We start from the raw sequence: 17,190 nt of genomic DNA on the forward strand, positions 1-17,190 counted from the left end.
TGCAGCCCACAGCAGGCGGGGGCTGAGAAGGGCTCGGGGTTTGGGGCGAGGCGGCGAGAGGAGCCCCGGAAGGGCCCGAGGCCGGGGGGTCTCTCCCGCCGCCTTCCCCTGAGGCCTCCCTCACAGCGCGGCCGGGGAAGGAGGAGGAAGCGCGGCCCGGCCAAGCCCAACGCCAGGAAACAGCGAGCCCCGGCCGCCACGGACCCGGCAGCCGCCGCCCTCCTGCCTCAGGGGCTGGGCGGGCGGCGGCTCCGCCCCGCTGCGGGGACCGCCCGCGCCGGCAGAGGCGGCTCCGCTCGCCGCCGTGACGCCAACGACGCTGGAACACCTGGAGGGGCGGCGGCGGCGCCTCCGGCTCGGCCCTCCCCTCCCCTCCGCCGCGGGCAAGGTGAGTGCGGGAAGGGGGCACTTGCTGGGCTCCGTGCCGGATCCTGGCGGAGAAAACGGGTTCTGCCAGCGGCTGCTGCGACCGGTGCCGGGCAGCCCCGGGTGGGCGCCGCCTCCCCCGCGGGCCGCCCGCCTCTTGGGGGGAGGAGGCGGCGCGGCGGCCGGGCCTGAGGCGCTGGCGCCCGTTAGGGCTTGGCGGCCGGTGTAGCCAGGGCCGGACCTGTCCAGAGGTGAAATTTGCGAGACGCAAGATGGCATCTGCCCCTCCTTTTCGCCTTGCGTTCCCTTTCCCGCCGTGCGGTTATCTCGCCATGACTATGACATTTATCCGTTTCTGCCCCCCCTCCCTCCCGTGCATCGCCTCTGGCCCGCCGCCCGCGGGAAGCGGGGAGGCTGGGGAGGGAAACGGCGGCTTCTCCTCAGCGGTTTGCGGCGGGCGGCGTGTGCCGCTGGCCGGGGCGCGGCGGCCCTCCTGCCCCTCGGGCCGGCTGGCGGCGGCCGGGCCTCCCGTGGTAGCGTAACGTCAGTTACCGAACCGGGCACCGGGGCGGTAACAGCTGGTGAGATGTGAGTTGCAAAATCCCCAAACTTCGGGCTCAAAGCTTGTGTTTTGTGAAAGGTTCATCTTAGTAATAAGGTTTGTTCTGCATCCATCCAGCTGGCATGCGAACGTTGCTTATGTGTTCTGGTTGTTTAGAAGGAAGAAGGAAGATAGAAAATTGCTTGAAACGTGAGGCCAGTTTTTTAGCAAGAGGGAAGGGTGAAGGGCACTGTGCTCTCTTGATTCGTTGGTGTCACTGTGTGTATGTTCAGCACCAAACCGAAGCCAGTCTCCTGTGCCATGCTGCTCTGCATAGCGCTGACAGGCGCAAGGTCGTGCGTGGACCCTCGTAAAGCAGTAATTCAGATTTCCCTTAGTTCAGATGTCTAAGTGTGAAACTGAATCAGGTAATATCAGGAGTGTGTCCCTTAACACCCTACCCCCAAGTTGCATTGTGTACATGTTTTGGAAGCTTGGCAGTGGAGTTGTTCTGTTTGATTGGTTGTAGTATTTTGCCCCTGCCTGCAAGCCTTGCTTTAAACCAAGGTGACTGTTTCCAGGAAGCATCTGTTTGTTGGGGTTTTTTTCTCCCCATGTTTTCATTCTGTTATCCTCTTTCTTTCCGTTTCTGCGTGGATTTTATTTGATTTGGGTCTCAGAAAGCAGCTGTGGCTCTTGTTCCAGAGCAGACTTCTTGGAAATAAACTGTTCTTGTGTTTTGCTCTGGCAAGGCCATTGCTGTAAGGAAAAAAACTGTGTTTGATAGCTTTTCCAAGGTGTTGGGCAGAGAAAATGGCAGGCTGGGTTTTGGAGTGTGCCGTGCAGGCTGTGTTTGGTTATGGTCTTTCATCTGATTTTTCTGGTAATCCACACTTTTTCCACTTTGTCTATCCAGGGTTCCGGAGGACTGAGTGCAAGCACTGCTTGACAGTGCATGGCACAGACCTAGGAGTTGCAGTTCTTAGTGGTACTTAGCATGAAGTCCAGGAGCATGTTATTTAGACATCAACAATTTTTTATACTACTGTTTTAATAGGGTAGCGTATGGGTTTAAACTGAGTGACTGAATGATTTAAGATTTATGTTAATACCACTGAAGAAGGAATTTAGTGTAAAGCCACATAGACCTTTTGAGTGGTAAACTGCCATAACTGGTATAACCAGTCACTTTTTTCCCATGGCAAGCTCTACTGGAAGGTGATGTGGCAGTGAAATGCTGCCAACCCTTGGTCTGAATGAGTTTCTAAAGTTTTACTGTCAGAACTTTATGGGTGAAACGTTATTTCCAGAAAGATTCAGTGCACTCAAGAGTTAGATGCTGGTAACTTGAATTTGCTGCCTTCTTAATTGAGAAAGAATTAAGTGCTTTTTAGATAATGGCAATCTATTTCATTGTGTTTGTGGGAGCTGAGATTCAAATACGGAGGTTACTGAAAGTTTGCAGGTTCAAGAACACCAGTTATGACTGTATGGAAGGAGGAGGGTTTCTTTAACATTTTTCTTTCAAAAGATTGTATTATTGGGGTGTGGAGGCAATCAGTGCAAAGTAAAATTTCTGTTGAACAGGAATTGTTCAACACAATTCAACCAATATACTGGGTTTTCTTTTTTTTTTCACTTCAGTAGACTTTCAAGCCCACCCATCTTGCCTGTTCTTCTCTGTTACCCATACTCTACAGGGCTGCTAAATTGTTCAGATGAATTCCTAAGTAACCTTTTCTGGAAGAAACGAATAATAACAGCTCTTTTCACTCTTCAACTACTGTTGAAAGCTGTTGGTAGGAGTTGGCAGAAAAAAATGTGCTAATATCTCAGCTAAACTAGAAGTCAAGAAATGTCCTCAATGACTTTTTTTTTTTAATACTTTTTTCAAAATCTTCTCCAGCAGCGTTGCTCTGAAGTAGTTGATTCTTCAAGATGTTTTTCCACTTTTCGACCATAAAATCACTCTAAAGACAAAATTATACCATGTGATGCAGGAGCATTAAAAATACAAAAGCCTAGAGAGTGAACAATGTCAAGCAAAGATCAAAGCAGTCAAGAACAGTAGAGACATTTGACCTTTTATGTGTTGCTAGTAGTAACAGTGACACGGTAGTTTTTCCTGTGGCTATTGTTAGTCATGGCAAACTGAGGGGCATTTTGACCGGTTATGCAATCACTTACGTCAACCTTGGGAACTGTCTCTTCTGAGTCATTGAAATAGTAGTCGGGTCCATCTTGCAAGTAGCTTCACAGGCATCGCCGCTGCTTTAGGAGCAGTCAGCTGGTGTGCCAGGATCTGAGATCAGTATTGTAAAAGTTGAGTGGACTGTGCATCTGTCAAGAACAGACAGCCTGTATTGGTTGTGGTGTTTACTCAGAGAGCAGTGAAAGAAGATCATCGTGTAATGTAGTTGCTGTGCATGCTAGAACTGTTTTGTTAATCAAATCTCTTATCCACAGATGTAAATGATCTTCTGAGGGAATCTAGAGAACATTATTTTCCCCTGTTAGCTCCCACAGCGTTATTTCTCCTTAGGTACAATGGCATTGCTTCCTGGCTTCTGCATGGATGAAAAGGGAAGAGGGAGGGAGAAACTTGAGAGTGTTGACTCTGTCAGTAAATAGGGTATGTAAACAAGAAAGCCATTAGTTTGAAATTCTAAAAACATATTTATTCATATTTAGTGTAATATACATGTGAAAAGAGGCTCCTGACTTTTTTTGTACATCCACTGCTTTTCTTATAGGTTCTACAAACGGAAAGTGTCCTAAGGTCAAGGCTCTAGACAGATATGGGTAGAATGTGTCACAAAAACCATCTTCATATTGTCTTTTATAGTCTGCACACAGCAGGTGTTCCATATGGCATTTTCTTTTATAGTATTTGGCTACTAAGTTTAAAAATACTGCTTTTTAAACTGAGAGAACTATTGTGTAATACAAAACAATCTGATAGTAATTTCAGAGACATGAAGCGAGTCTGCATTTAGAATGAGATTAAATACGGTATTGCATATATCCCCAACTTTGCTCATTTACAGAGTGAGGTTAGACCAGCCACTCAACAGCTTGTATTCAAATTATTCATCCATAAAATGCATGTAGTACTTATCTGGTTCTTTCCTAAGGACATTTGCTCAGTGTTCTTCACAAATGTAAGTGGAACAGTAGTAGTCAAGTAAAAGATGTTATGTGAGGGCAAACTGATACTATGTGCAGTTCTTATATTATTTCACAATAAGCAGCTGAAAAAACAGTATAATTTAGAAAAGGACTTTAAAATTTATGTGTAAATTTTATTTTATCTGTGTTTGTATGTAAATGATGAAGTTCTGCATGCAAGCTAACTTATCTAGAAAGGGCTATTGTTTGCTCATCAATCTTCCAAATAAATGCTGGTAGCCTCACAGTTGGAATATTTTGTTCAGAGACTGTACTATATTGTGACTACATGTGCCATTCTTATCAGTCTTTTTGAGATAACCTGCTGGTTTTAGGAATTTGTCATTCAGCTGTTTAAAAAGTGAAGAAAAAAACCCCAGTTCCAAGTGCCATTTCAAGACATGTTATATTCTAGCAATTACGCCTGTAAGTTTAACTTGATAGTCTTTGTACATACATATAGTACCAAATAGACACAAAATTGTTTTTTAGATAGGAATAATAACAGTTGACTTGATCCTTGCACATCATAGGAGCAAAACCAGGTTTTTAAAAACGTGGGTTGGCCAAAACTAACCACTCGAGTATTGAAAACCAGTGCAGTTAAGATGTATTGATGCTCTTAAGTTCTAGGTGTAAATGAGTAATAAGTTCCCAGTGTTCAAATGTGCTCTGTTTACCTGCCACTGTCTTCTATTAACTTGTACTTGTCAGAGTTGGGAGTAGAAAAATAAAAGACTAAATCATAGCGTAAGAAACAGGGCCCTGAAAGTCACCCGCTGTTTAGACTACACCAGGAAAATAAGCAGAATAATTTCCTATGTTAATTGTCTATTCTGAAACTTTAGAAGCATGGTAATTGTTACTGGAATAATACAGTTATTATTTAATGAATATTAAATTACAGTACTCTCTGCAGTAGCTATTGGTCATTTGCCCTGCATAGAGAATATTAAGTCAGCATACAGTTCAGTGAAAGACAGGTCATTATATACTTAATGTTAATAATACTACTAATCACTTTGTTGGATATACTGTTTGCAGACAGGTGCCTGGGTAGTGCTACAAAATGATAGGAGGAAGACCTAAAACATCCAGATTTCTTCATGCCTTTTGCATGGTTTCTAATCATGCAAATCCTTAATCACACAATCTCAGTCATTTAAGATACCTGCTTGTGTTACTGTGGTTTGTCCTCCACACAAAATAGCTTGAAAAAGAAGGGAGTGTTATATTGGCTCAAACTAGCTCCTTGGAAAACAGACTCAAATTTCTGTGGTACTTCTTCTGTTTTGAGTACATGGTTGGGTTTTTTCTGTGTGTCAGATTTTTTTGTTGTTGTTGATCCTTTGAGGAATCAAGACAAATGGATAAATGGAATGGAATAAATGAACTTTCTGCTAGGCTGTCTCATAAACCTTGATAGAGAGAAGAAAATAGAAGAAATTGTGTATAGGAACGTTAGTTCCAGAAGTGCTTGCAGTGAAAGAAAAAATTGGTTCCAGTGGGCTTACGGGATGTGGCTGTGTCCCAAGCACAATGTGTTACTCAGTATGCTGCTAAATCTTTTTTTCCCCCGCAGTAATTCAACAGACCATCGTGAAATCCCAGTGTTAGGAGTAGTAGAGAAGCGCCTGTTATGCACGATTTAGCCGTGTGCAGTTCAGGTGCTTCAAGCAGAAACCACCATTTCTTTGTGGTGGTGAGGCTCTGGTTCAGGTGCTCAGAGTTGCTTTATGGAGGTTCTACGCCCTATCTGCACAGGGGCTTAGTACTGAGAGACTTATATGGTAATTTAGGTACCACAGTTAGATAATTGGGGTCAAACAGCATGAATTTCTTTACCCCTTGGCACCTCCAAGGTGTATGAATATAGCAGGAGTCCTTCTCTGTATAACAGATGCTGTTTTGCCCTGTGCTTCTTTTAAGAACATACGAAATTTCTTCCTAGATGTCAGCTCCTGAAATAGTTTAAGAGTAATTCTGTTGATACAGCTCCCGTGGAAGACTGCAGTATTTCTGCTGAGAAGTTGTGGATAATATGTAAGATACACACTTTACAGGATAAGTAGCAAAGCTGTGGATCTGTCTGAGACAAAGGAATAGACAAAAAGTTGTAGTGGATGGAAGGAACTGCTAATGCAGCACTTGCAGACCAATACTATAAACTTTTTGAATTAATAAACAACGGCATCAGTGAGTAGTCTAACAGCATGAAAATACTCCTGGATTTAAAGCTAAGTATGGATGATTCTGGAGGATTAGAACATCAGTGATGAGCATTAAGAGCTTTAGAGGAAAAATGAAATCTTGTCATTCATCACACTGATGTAACTTAAACAGCACAGTCATTTTAGCAGAATTTCAGTGGTAGCTATTAATGTAGTTAAGAGTAGAAATATTTGTAAATCTGTGTATAATCTTGACGGTGAATGCCTGTATAGACCCATACTTCAGTTTTTGCTCTTTTCCTGTGTTGACAATATGCATAATTCAGATCAGTAGTCTGCCCTATTCTCCTTTGCTTGGTCAGGTCAAAGTGAAATGCAATTTGAAGCCCATGGTCTCTGTAGGAAGACCAGAGAATATAAAACTGTGCGATGCCTAATCTTCATAGTGTGACAGCTTCTTGCTTTGGAGGCCCATTTACTTGATTCAGTTTGATCACAGCTTCCAGGGAGCAGGGTGGGGGAGATAGGTTGTCAGCCAAGAGCTGTTGGAGACACAGATGGCATTGATTCCCTCACCCAAGCACATTTTCTTTGCTGCAGAGTATTTTACATAAATGAAACTATCACACTTAGCTTTTACAGATAGAACTCCTTAAAATTCCTATCTTTTGTTACTTAGTACCATTCTACTATTACTGTATTAAAAGTTTCCCGGAAGATTATTAGATTTAATAAAACTTTTATATTAAGTGAATCAACTGCAATGCATGATTCTGCCATATTTGAAGTTACAAGCTGAAGGGGGTTTAGGGTGTAGAGAGTCTCTTGGGATTTGATGGACCACAAAACATATTAGCTGCTTTGAAAGGACAGTAAACCGAGAAGACAGTGCTGTCAGTGAAAGTGCAGACTCCTCTGTATCTTTTTTTGATGAACACATTACTTTCACATAAGGGTTGCTGAATTCTGCTCTGCTTCTCATTCAGTTCCCTTTTGTTGTTTCTGGATGCATCTCAAAAGAATGTGTTGTTCAGTCTACTGCCTTCCTACATAACTATACTAGGTCATCTTTGGATGTTAAATATGATCTGTAGATCAGCATATATAACATTTTTGCAAGGATTGCAGCTCATGTCTTGGTTCTGAGAAGTTGTGATTAGATCAACAGTTTGTTTTAAATAGTCTTAACAGTTGAAAAGATTCCTGTTTGTTGTCTCTGGTTATAAGATCTGTTAGCTAAGCTAAGAGCATAGTAAGGACTGTGTAAATAATGCTCAGCCAAGGAGAGAGATTTGAATTAGGGGAAAAGATTTTATTTTTTAAAAAAATTGATTTCCTCATAACCTAGAAGAGCATTAAAGTCTGAACTTCACCTTGCCATGTGACAGTATTTATAATTACACTCACTGGAAAAGAAACACTGTCTGAATGACATTGATATACAGAATTGTTTATTATCAGTTTAGCTGTTGAGGAGAAGGTACTCATACCATCTTTTTCTTATGAATAATCTCCAGATACTACTTGTATAAAGTTGTTCAGCTTTAAAAAAGATAAGCAAGCATGTATATATGTTATACAGAGCATGATCTGGAAGGTAAACCTGTGGTATGCTGGAGCTTGAATCACTCTAAACACCATGAAAGCATTTTCCTGTTTGCATAGAAAAATGTAGATGGTGTATGCAAATGGTCTTGGCGAATATAGAGAATTGGAGGATTTTCCATAGGAATAGAAATATATTGCTAATGAGGGTGTTGTCCATCAAGTTTCATCCCAGCATCATGGCTAAAAAATTATCTCAGTAGGAAGACAGGGTGATGTAGTACAGCAGAAATATTACCAAGTTGTGTGTGCATTCCAGCTATTTGGGCTTTCTGTGGAAATAATTTCTGGGCCAATAGCCTACAACCCAGATAAACTGCCACAGATGCAGAGGTGCCATGGTTGGCTGTTTGCAGGGCCATCTTGGATCCAGCATGTTTTATTAGCTGTGGCAGAGCACTACGTGAATGCAGCTGTACCGCTTCTGAAGCCAGGCTCAGTCTAGAAACAGTTCAGCTGTATTTCACAGTGTCCAGGCTGGTAGGTGGTGCCAGTCCTCTTTGGTGTCATTCTGCAGACGAGGAGGTTTGTGGAACACAATGCTGAGGCTTCTTTGTGGCTCCTCAGAGGACTTGATAGGGATTTACAAGGTTTTGGCAGGGTTTATGAACACAGTTCGTTCCATATGTGAATGGATGTTTCAGCGCTGTGCTCCATTGTGTGCTGGGCAGGAGCGCCAGCTTGGGTTTAATATTGAAACTGAGGTAGCATCTGTCTCAAAACACTGGGAAACACTTGCAAAATTACTAGAGCTGTGTGTGGACTTCTTCAGGAAACCTTAGATACAGCACTGTGCAGCAATAAACATGGATTTGTGTACAGTGAGCTGAAATGTAGCATTGCTTTCCCTAGCATGCTATAGATCACTTATGTTTGCTTCCTCCCTTCCCCCTCTGCCATATCTTAGAGTATCCCTACCTTTTGGGTTGCCAACATAAAGGCTGCCTGTCATGGAGATCATAACTGTTGCATAACTTCCTATCATCAAAGATAATGGAAACTTCCCAATAAAAATGCTTTCCAGTGGGTGCTTTTTTTTTTTTTTTTTAATGAGTGTCAGCATAATATTATTTGCTGAAATTTTTCTTCTTTTTAGTCTTAATACACTGGGAAGAAAAAAGAAAAAGTCTCTTTCATCAGCTCCTTGTGGCCAATTAAGCTTGGTTTTATATATAAAACTGTATGGTAACAGGTTAATTTTAAGTTTGACTGCAGTTTATTGGTGGACTCTAGTTAGTGTCATGTGTTCCATTGTTGTCAGCTTTGGCAAAAAGCAACACTCTTGTTACCTCTGTTGGGACATTTACATCTTGTTCTTCAAAAGCATAACAGAGTTCGAAACCTAAAGGAGTCAAAGGTTATGTGATGATTCCTTGGTCTCTCTGCAGCCTCAGGGCCAGCATTTCGTGACCGTAGGGATTCTTTGTTACATGGTTATGAAGTGTTCCTTTTAGATCCTGAATAGTTCACTGGGCTGTTCCCAGACCCTTTTATTAGCATCTCTCACTTTTTGTGGCTAGACTTGGACTTGGAGATTTTTTATTTTAAAAAAATCTCACTGCTTTCAGCTATCTCAGATGCTTTTAATAAAGCCTTTTGTTACAGTTCAACCAGTATCTTAAACCTCTTTTATTCCTGGACTTGGAATAGGCAGTAACAACGTGTGAAGTTAGAGATGATAAAAATAAGTAAGTTATGGCCATGTGACTGCAGGGACAATTCACATTGTACATGTAGCAATATCTGAAGAATAAAAACTGTTAATGTCAAAAGTTTCAGCTCTCAATGAAAATAAGCAATATGACTAAAAGATGAAAATATTGTAGGTAACTCTTAGAAAGCAAACATACTATACTTTTTTTTTTGTGTAGCCACAGTGGTAATGGTGCAATGCTATTCTGTCCATTCACACCATTCTTGTGGAAAGTCTTCTGTATTAAACCAATGGTAGCAAACTTGCTGCTCTCCAGTCTCATCTTCTTTTACATTGTACAGATTTTCACAGAATCATATAGGCTGGAAGGGAGCACTGGAAAGGACATAATCCAGCCTCCTGTTCAACCAGGCCCAGTTAGAGCAGATTGCTCAGGGCCATGTCCAGTGCTTGCCTCACTGGGCAGCTTATTCCAGTGCTTAACCAGCCTTATGGTGAAAAATTTCCTGCCTATGTTAAGTTGGAATTTCACATGTTCCTGCTTGTGTTTGTGGCCACTTGTCCTTCCAGTGTGCACCTTTGAGAAGAGTTTGGCTGTTTGCTGTACACCTGTCGTTAGGTAGCTGTAGACAGCAATAAGGCCTCCTGTTAGCCGGGTAGTCTCATAGCAGAACAAATATGTTTTGGGATCCAGACCCTGACTGGTGGACCCACTCTGGTATGCCAGTGTTTTTCTTGTATGGAGAGCCCCAAACTGGACACTGCTGCAAATGTAGTCCCACAAGAAGCTGCAGGAATTCTATGGGACACCTAACAAAGGCATTGCCAAAATCAACATACAACATCTACTACTCTCATTCACCAGAGGCAGTTATCTCATAGTAGAAGGTAGCTGGGTTACTCGGGCACGATTTGCCCTTAATAAATCTATGCTGGGTGTTTCCACTCACCTTTTTGTCTTTCATGTGGCTGGGTATGGTTTCCAGGGGGGTTTTCTCCATGATCATTCCAGGAACTGAGGTTGAAGTTGATGGGCCTGAAGTTGCCCTGATCGTCTTTGCTGTTTTTTTGAAGATGGATACGGTATTTGTCTTTCCCCAGTCATCAGCCACTGGATGTTTCTTAAAAATAAAATCCTAACATTACAAGCTAGAAATTGATAAATTTGCAGTAGAACTCGGATACAAACATGAGTATTCTTGTAATAGCACATCAACTACATCCAGCTCAAGTAAATATTACTTTATTATCTTCTTCTACCTTTGTTTCAGACTCCAATATCTGTGTTAGTATATACTGTTTCCATTTCAGAAGAGCTGAACTGTGATGCTGATACATGAAATATGAATTAGTTTACAGTTCTGCAAATGTTACACAAGGGTATCTAACTTCAAACAATGTCTGTGTGAATGGAAGTCATTTAGGGTACTGTTGAGATCAGTGGGACCCAAACCAATTTGGTTTGTCATCTAAATGAACAGCTAAAAAGAATAGCCTGTAGTAGTGGACATCCAGGTTTTCTGGAGTGTTCTCAGTCATTGAGAAAGGTGAAACTAAGCTGAGTCTTCTGAGGCATAACTGGTCTATTTAAGAAAGTTTCTTGAACAGCATCTGGAATGAATGGGATCCAGGAACATTCTTGATGGAAATTACAGGTGAAATAGTGCTGCCCTTATCAAAAGTCATCTGATTGGTTTTGAGCAACCACAGTTGAGTTTTCTCAATGCCAGCGCTTACTAGGCTGTCTTTGTACAAACAGAATTCTCATTTTAGACCAAAAACTAGCTCTGTGCTGGAAATAAAGTAGGCCTAGGGATTGAGCTATGTGGTAATACCACATGCCAGTAGCCATTTCCACCAGGCAGGGTAGGTAAGACTCCACTTGTGTTTCCTGCCACCCTGACTGGCCATACAACACTATAGCAGCAGGTATTGTAGCCTCAAATGCCATCATGTCACACGTCAAGACAGGGAATACATGCCCTCATTTTCATACCATGAAAACACTGTCCTAACAGCTGTGACACAGTCCTCACTCTGAACTAACATATCCCCACAAATGACATCCTAAGGCAGGGGTCCTCAAACTTTTTAACCAGGGGGCCGGCACGCGGATGCAGTGGCAGGCAGTCATCTGTGGCTGCTTGGTTTCCCCCCCAACCCCCGGCGGGGGTGTCTGTAAATACCGGGGGCTGGATTGAGGACCCTGGGGGAGTGTATCTGGCCCACGGGACGTAGTTTGAGGACCCCTGTCCTAAGGGCGTAGGGGTGCTATGTAGGACTCTGAGGAGTATAAGTAGGAGTCAAAATATAAGCTCGCATGTTTAGGAAGAAAAAGCATGAGCTATGCTTGCAAATGAGAACTGTTTCACCATGACCCTGGTATACATAGGTATATATTGAATTTTATTTTATTTATAGGGAATTGGTTTCCAGGAGAATCAGGTGGACATGTAGAGTGTGTAAAGTCAGTGCCTTAGACCTGTTCCTTGTGTTGGTCATTTACACTTTGTTCCACATAATTAATGCATGTTATTCCGTCTAGATAGACTGTTCTTTGGTTCCTGTCAAACCAAGTGTGCTGCTGAATAACTGAGTCATGAATGTGTATACAAGCTAAATCCTATGTTCTTATCTTATTCGTGCACACCCACTGTTGACTTAAGGAGGACCAGTGTTAAAACAGTGAAGTTGAACATAAAGATGTAAGATGTGCCTGTGCCTTATGGCTGTAGAAATTACAGCAAAGCCATGGCCGATGCTATCTATTCTGTATATTGTCTGACTCAATGGTGCTATAACACAAACAACAATCTGAAACAGTTCTTTCTTCCTCTTTGTTGTTTAGCTGTTGGTGTTTGCATTTAAACTCTGCTCTGAAGACAGTTAGGAATTTTCTTATGTTATCTCCTGCAGTGCTTGTGAGCACTTCACAAAAATTCCAATTCAGGAAAATTTCCTGCTCTGATGCAATCTTGCAGCATCTCATGGAACTTTGCCAGGAAGTTTCACAGGTACTGGTAGCAGAAAGGTTAGAATTGTAAATCTGGGATTTGGCTCCATTTGGCTTCAAATGGAAGTGCATGTGCTTCACGGTTGCAGGAAGCACTCAGGTTGTTTGCATTCCCTTGTTCGGGTTCCTGCAATATGTTCCAGTCCCTTTGCCACTCAAGTGGTAACCGTACCCTCTGTAAGCAGCACCGTGCTAGATATGTTGCCGGTGTCACCTCTCCCGATGGCAGCCCCTTTTCTCTCTCACCCAGATTAGTGCCAAAGTCCAGTTTAAGCACCATTACCTTCCTAGATGCTTTTTCCATTTCTGTTTTCTCAGTCAGTCAGCTTTGTATCTTAGTGCAGCCTGTTGGTGTGTTCCTTCATGCCTGGTCTTAACAAAGGCCATTTTCCAGCAGCACCATCTGGCCAGCTTCTTTTTGGTCTCCTGTGATCATGCTGCAGTGCCTCCATTTGCATGCTGGCTGTACACTGGAGAATAGAGTCCTTTGAAAGCAGCAGAAGAGAGAAGCCAGGTGCTCTTTGTTTATGAGGAGTATCGGGCTTCACTTGTAAATTTGGCGTGGCAAGTGTGCTCACTTACTGGTGCGAAGTGGTGTGTGTGCCATCTCATCAGCTCAAAATATAGTGGGAGACTTGAGTATCCAAGCCGGAGATACTGACTTATAAAATCTGAAGTCCAAATGCATACAAATCATAGTCCCTCATAGAAAAACTACCTGCTCGTTAAAGTTCACACCCATGGCTCAAGGTATGATGTACCTGGTGTTTTTAAAAAAACAGATCAGTGGGACATGGGCAAAAAAAGTAGCTTGAACTTTGTTGCGGTTAGAACTTTGGGGAAAAAATTTGACAGAGGAAGATACCTAGCATGGACTTTTTTGGCTTCCTTCATCAAAAGTCACTGAATTTATGTCAGATAGATTAGTTTTTGCCTGGAAGATTTGCTAAATTATAATAATTGGCAACATCAGTGACAGTACTACAATGTGTTTGTCATGGGTTTAAGCAAGAATTGTGTGTTACATGAGGAAAGCATTTGGTCCACAGATTGAAAGGTTTTCTGTTGTAACATGGTAAACAAGGTGCTACAACATAGTATTTTTTTATGTGAAAAGGTAGGACTTTTCTAGTGTCTAACTTGAAAATTGTGGTTTAAAGATGTTTGTATTAACTGATAATTTTGTATTTTGTTTAAGTGTTTGAAGAAAACAAGAACCATGGAAGGTCAGAAGTAGTAAGTACCTTGGTCACTTTTTTCTTATTCTAAAGAGCTAATGGTGTTTGGCATGTTGATTTGTCACTGCCTGAGTCTATCACACATTATGTTCTGGCATCTAGTGTTTAAATGAAGTCACTGGTAGACATTCTGTTTAAAAAGAATAAAAATTAAAAAATGAAAAACTACCAAAGAGTGGAAAAACAAGTAAATTGACTAGACAGAAAAATAGTGTGTTATCAGTGTTTCCTGCTTAATGGAAAGAAGTGTATGAACTGTCATATTTCAAGAGGTTTATCTGTGGTCATCAACCTCAGAATAAAGTACATCCTTCTTTTAGTTATATTTTCTGATTGTTTAACAAAACCTAAATACGTCCATGATTGCTTGACACAAAATCCATGTTAAAAGGTATTGACAAGTGTCTACCAGTAAAAATTTTACACCAAATATTTCAGTAATGTGATTATAAATCTTTCATTATCTTAAGCATAAACGGGAGCCAGTAAATTCTCCAAATGAAATTAGAAGCTGAATTTGTGTGTAGTGGTAAGAGATTATATTCCTCTTATTCCTTCATTTGGTGTTTCAGTCTCTAATTCAGGAATCTCTATTAATCACAAAATATTTGTGTTTGTGTGTCCTCATATTAATGACTCATTTTTATTCCTTGCACCATGCCCCCAGAATTTCTAGTGTCCTCAAGCGAGGTAGATAATAAGGATGGTTGATACCAGATGAATTACGGTGTTTTCTTCACTTGACCACTGAACTGAGATACTGGCTGTTTGCACAGCTGTAGCAGAAGTTAAAGCACACAACTAGCCGTACAGCTAGGGTCTTTATACTACCTTGCCAGCAGTTTGCTTTTTTTATTACCATTATTATTATTTTTAAAGTAATGCTATTTTTATTAAACTCTGATATTCTGTTTTTTTCATAATGCAGGGGGATCATCTTGTTACTTATTAGAGATTGTAGATTTTGTATTTTAAAGGTGTAGCATATATCAGGTCAATATAGGCTTCACCTACCTTGATAGGCTGGCTGTTGTCAGGAGTGTGTAATGGTTTGTTTATGTAGAATTCTACATGAAATGTGGTATGTTTCGCATGTGGTGTTTATTTTGTGCTGTAGCACCAAAAAGGCCTATTATTTTAATTTTAATGAAATTCATAAATTAAACCCTTGGAACTAATGTTTGAGTAGAATTAAATGGGTAAATACCTTTGCTTTTAAACTTTGGGGAAGAAGCCAAGAAGTGCTGTGTGTAAGTGCATTTTGAATTTTATCCTTGCTCGCTTCCAGTTTAATTTCTTACCGTTTCTTTGGTGATTAAGGCGCTGTCTCCCAGCTCACTGATTAAAAATGACTAAAGCAAGTAACAAATCCCTGTGAAACAAACTTCCTTTTCAGGTTAAGCTGTGTCACTAGTAACTACATAGGGAAGATGTTCTACCCTTTTGGGGAACCACTTGTGTCAACGGCTTGTTGGTTTAGAATGGCCATAGTATTTCACAGCAAGCATCTATCTGTCTGTTGCTGTGTGGCTCAATACATGACGTGATGTGTATGTTAGGTCTGAAGACCTTTCGTGGTAACATCCAAGTGAACAGAGCTAGTAGGCAGTGTCTCAGTAATGAACCACAGTTTGTCACTCCACAGGTGAAGGGTATCTTTTTTTCAAGATAAACTCAAGCTCTTTAATTTTCCTGGAGTATTTAATATAGCAATGTTTAGCAACTATTTATTTGTACTAAAGATCTGCAAAATCACTGCAGCTTTTTATGTATGCACATAGGGGAAAAGACATCTATTTTTGCAGAAATTAATAATGGAATAACACTTCCCAAAAGAGATCAAGATTTCATTGTAAGGCTATATTTTCTATTAAACCATCTTGGTATGGTTTAAATATTGTGGAATATGGAGTTTGTCTTTAGATTGCACTTTCTGTCAGGTCTGCTACAGGAATGCAGAATCATCTGTTGGTAGAAAATAATCCTTGAAAAAATGTTACCTGTTATACACCCAAGGTTGTCATGTTGTCATTGCATAAAAAAAAATGTGAGCTAGCTATCTTTCACATAGCATGTTTAAAAGAGATGTGTTCTTCTAAGTCTTTGTTATTCAATTGTAAAAAAAGGAGAGCAAGAAGTAGTCTAATTCTAGTCATAAAATGAACTTTGTGAAATCCTGACACTGTTGAAATTGCATGAAAATTGATGCCTGCTTAAGCAGCTCTGCTAGTTCACTTAAAACTCTTCTACTAGTTATACAAAAATAAAAAGTTAATTCCATGGGCTGTAAATCATTCTGTAATGCATTGGCAAGAATTCATTGCAGCTGATTATTTGGCAGTACTATATGCTAGAGACATTCAGATTGAAAGCAGTGTATTATTTTCCAAAGCAGGATGGGAAATACAGTACTAATTTAATTGCTTTGTTATTAATGCATAATGAGGAAGTGCATTTTAGAATATACATGTCTTCATGCAAATGCAATATTCTTGATCTAGCATGTTAAAACATTTTTTTAAGCATCCTATTGAAGTTTTGGAATTTTGTTTCTTAATATTCTAGCAATTATCCAAGGGAGTTTTATGACCAATATGCTCAAAGCCAAGAAAAATCCGTGGTCAATAAAATGCAACAGAAATACTGGAAGACAAAGCAAACCCTTATAAAAGTTACAGGAAAAAAGGAAGATGAGCATGTTGTGGCTTCAGATGCAGATCTGGATGCAAAACTAGAGGTTTGTAATGTTTACATAATGTGTATTGTCTGTTAATTTATTTTTTTTTTCATTTCAAGCCTCTAATATGTGTACACATAGTATATAATAATGTATAAACATTTTTATCACTATTTTCTTGTAATAGTTTTTCTTCATTTTGACAAAGGTACCTGTGTATATACAAGAAATATAGCAGCATTTTGTAACACCAAAACCCATGTCCCCCAATCTTATTTAGAACCAACATCTCTTGTATTTATTTTAAGGTTTGGGGAGCGGGTTTTTTTCTTTCTGTTGGTAGGAGGGAGCAGGAGATACCCTTTGTGCTTGTATCAGTCATTCTTACCCTTTGCTTATATCTGTCGAGTATTGTTTTAAGAAAAAATATCTTCTATAGTATATACAAATGACATCCTTTGTACAGTTATACAATACCACATATACCAGAAAAATATGCAATATACCAAGAAGGAGCAAGGTGCATGGTAAACTCTGCTTTCTGGAGCTTTTATGCTGGTAAGTGGGTTCTGACATGAGCAAAGAAGCTTCTGAAAGTCTGTAAAGTGTAACCAAGAGAGAGAATCCTGCTGTGTGACAAATACAGTCCTGCGCTGTGTGACAAATACAGTCCTGCGCTGTGTGACAAATACAGTCCTGCGCTGTGTGACAAATACAGTCCTGCTGTCTACATCCTCAACCTCATTGCAAAAAAAAA

General features: G+C 40.7%; 1 protein-coding gene across 3 annotated transcripts in view; it reads left to right on the top strand.

Moving 5' to 3' along the window:
- The first annotated feature begins 255 nt into the window (after positions 1–255).
- The window catches only part of ICA1 (islet cell autoantigen 1), a 73,601-nt gene continuing 56,666 nt past the window's right edge, over positions 256–17,190 (top strand). For all 3 annotated transcript variants that reach the window (XM_056338747.1, XM_056338748.1, XM_056338749.1), the window contains exons 1-3: positions 256–388; positions 13,717–13,754; positions 16,322–16,493. In XM_056338747.1, the coding sequence (XP_056194722.1) occupies positions 13,738–13,754; positions 16,322–16,493 (189 nt within the window). In that variant the 5' untranslated portion in view covers positions 256–388; positions 13,717–13,737. The remainder of the gene's footprint in view (positions 389–13,716; positions 13,755–16,321; positions 16,494–17,190) is intronic.

The sequence above is a fragment of the Falco biarmicus genome, chromosome 4, assembly GCF_023638135.1.
Source record: "Falco biarmicus isolate bFalBia1 chromosome 4, bFalBia1.pri, whole genome shotgun sequence".
NCBI lineage: Eukaryota > Metazoa > Chordata > Aves > Falconiformes > Falconidae > Falco > Falco biarmicus.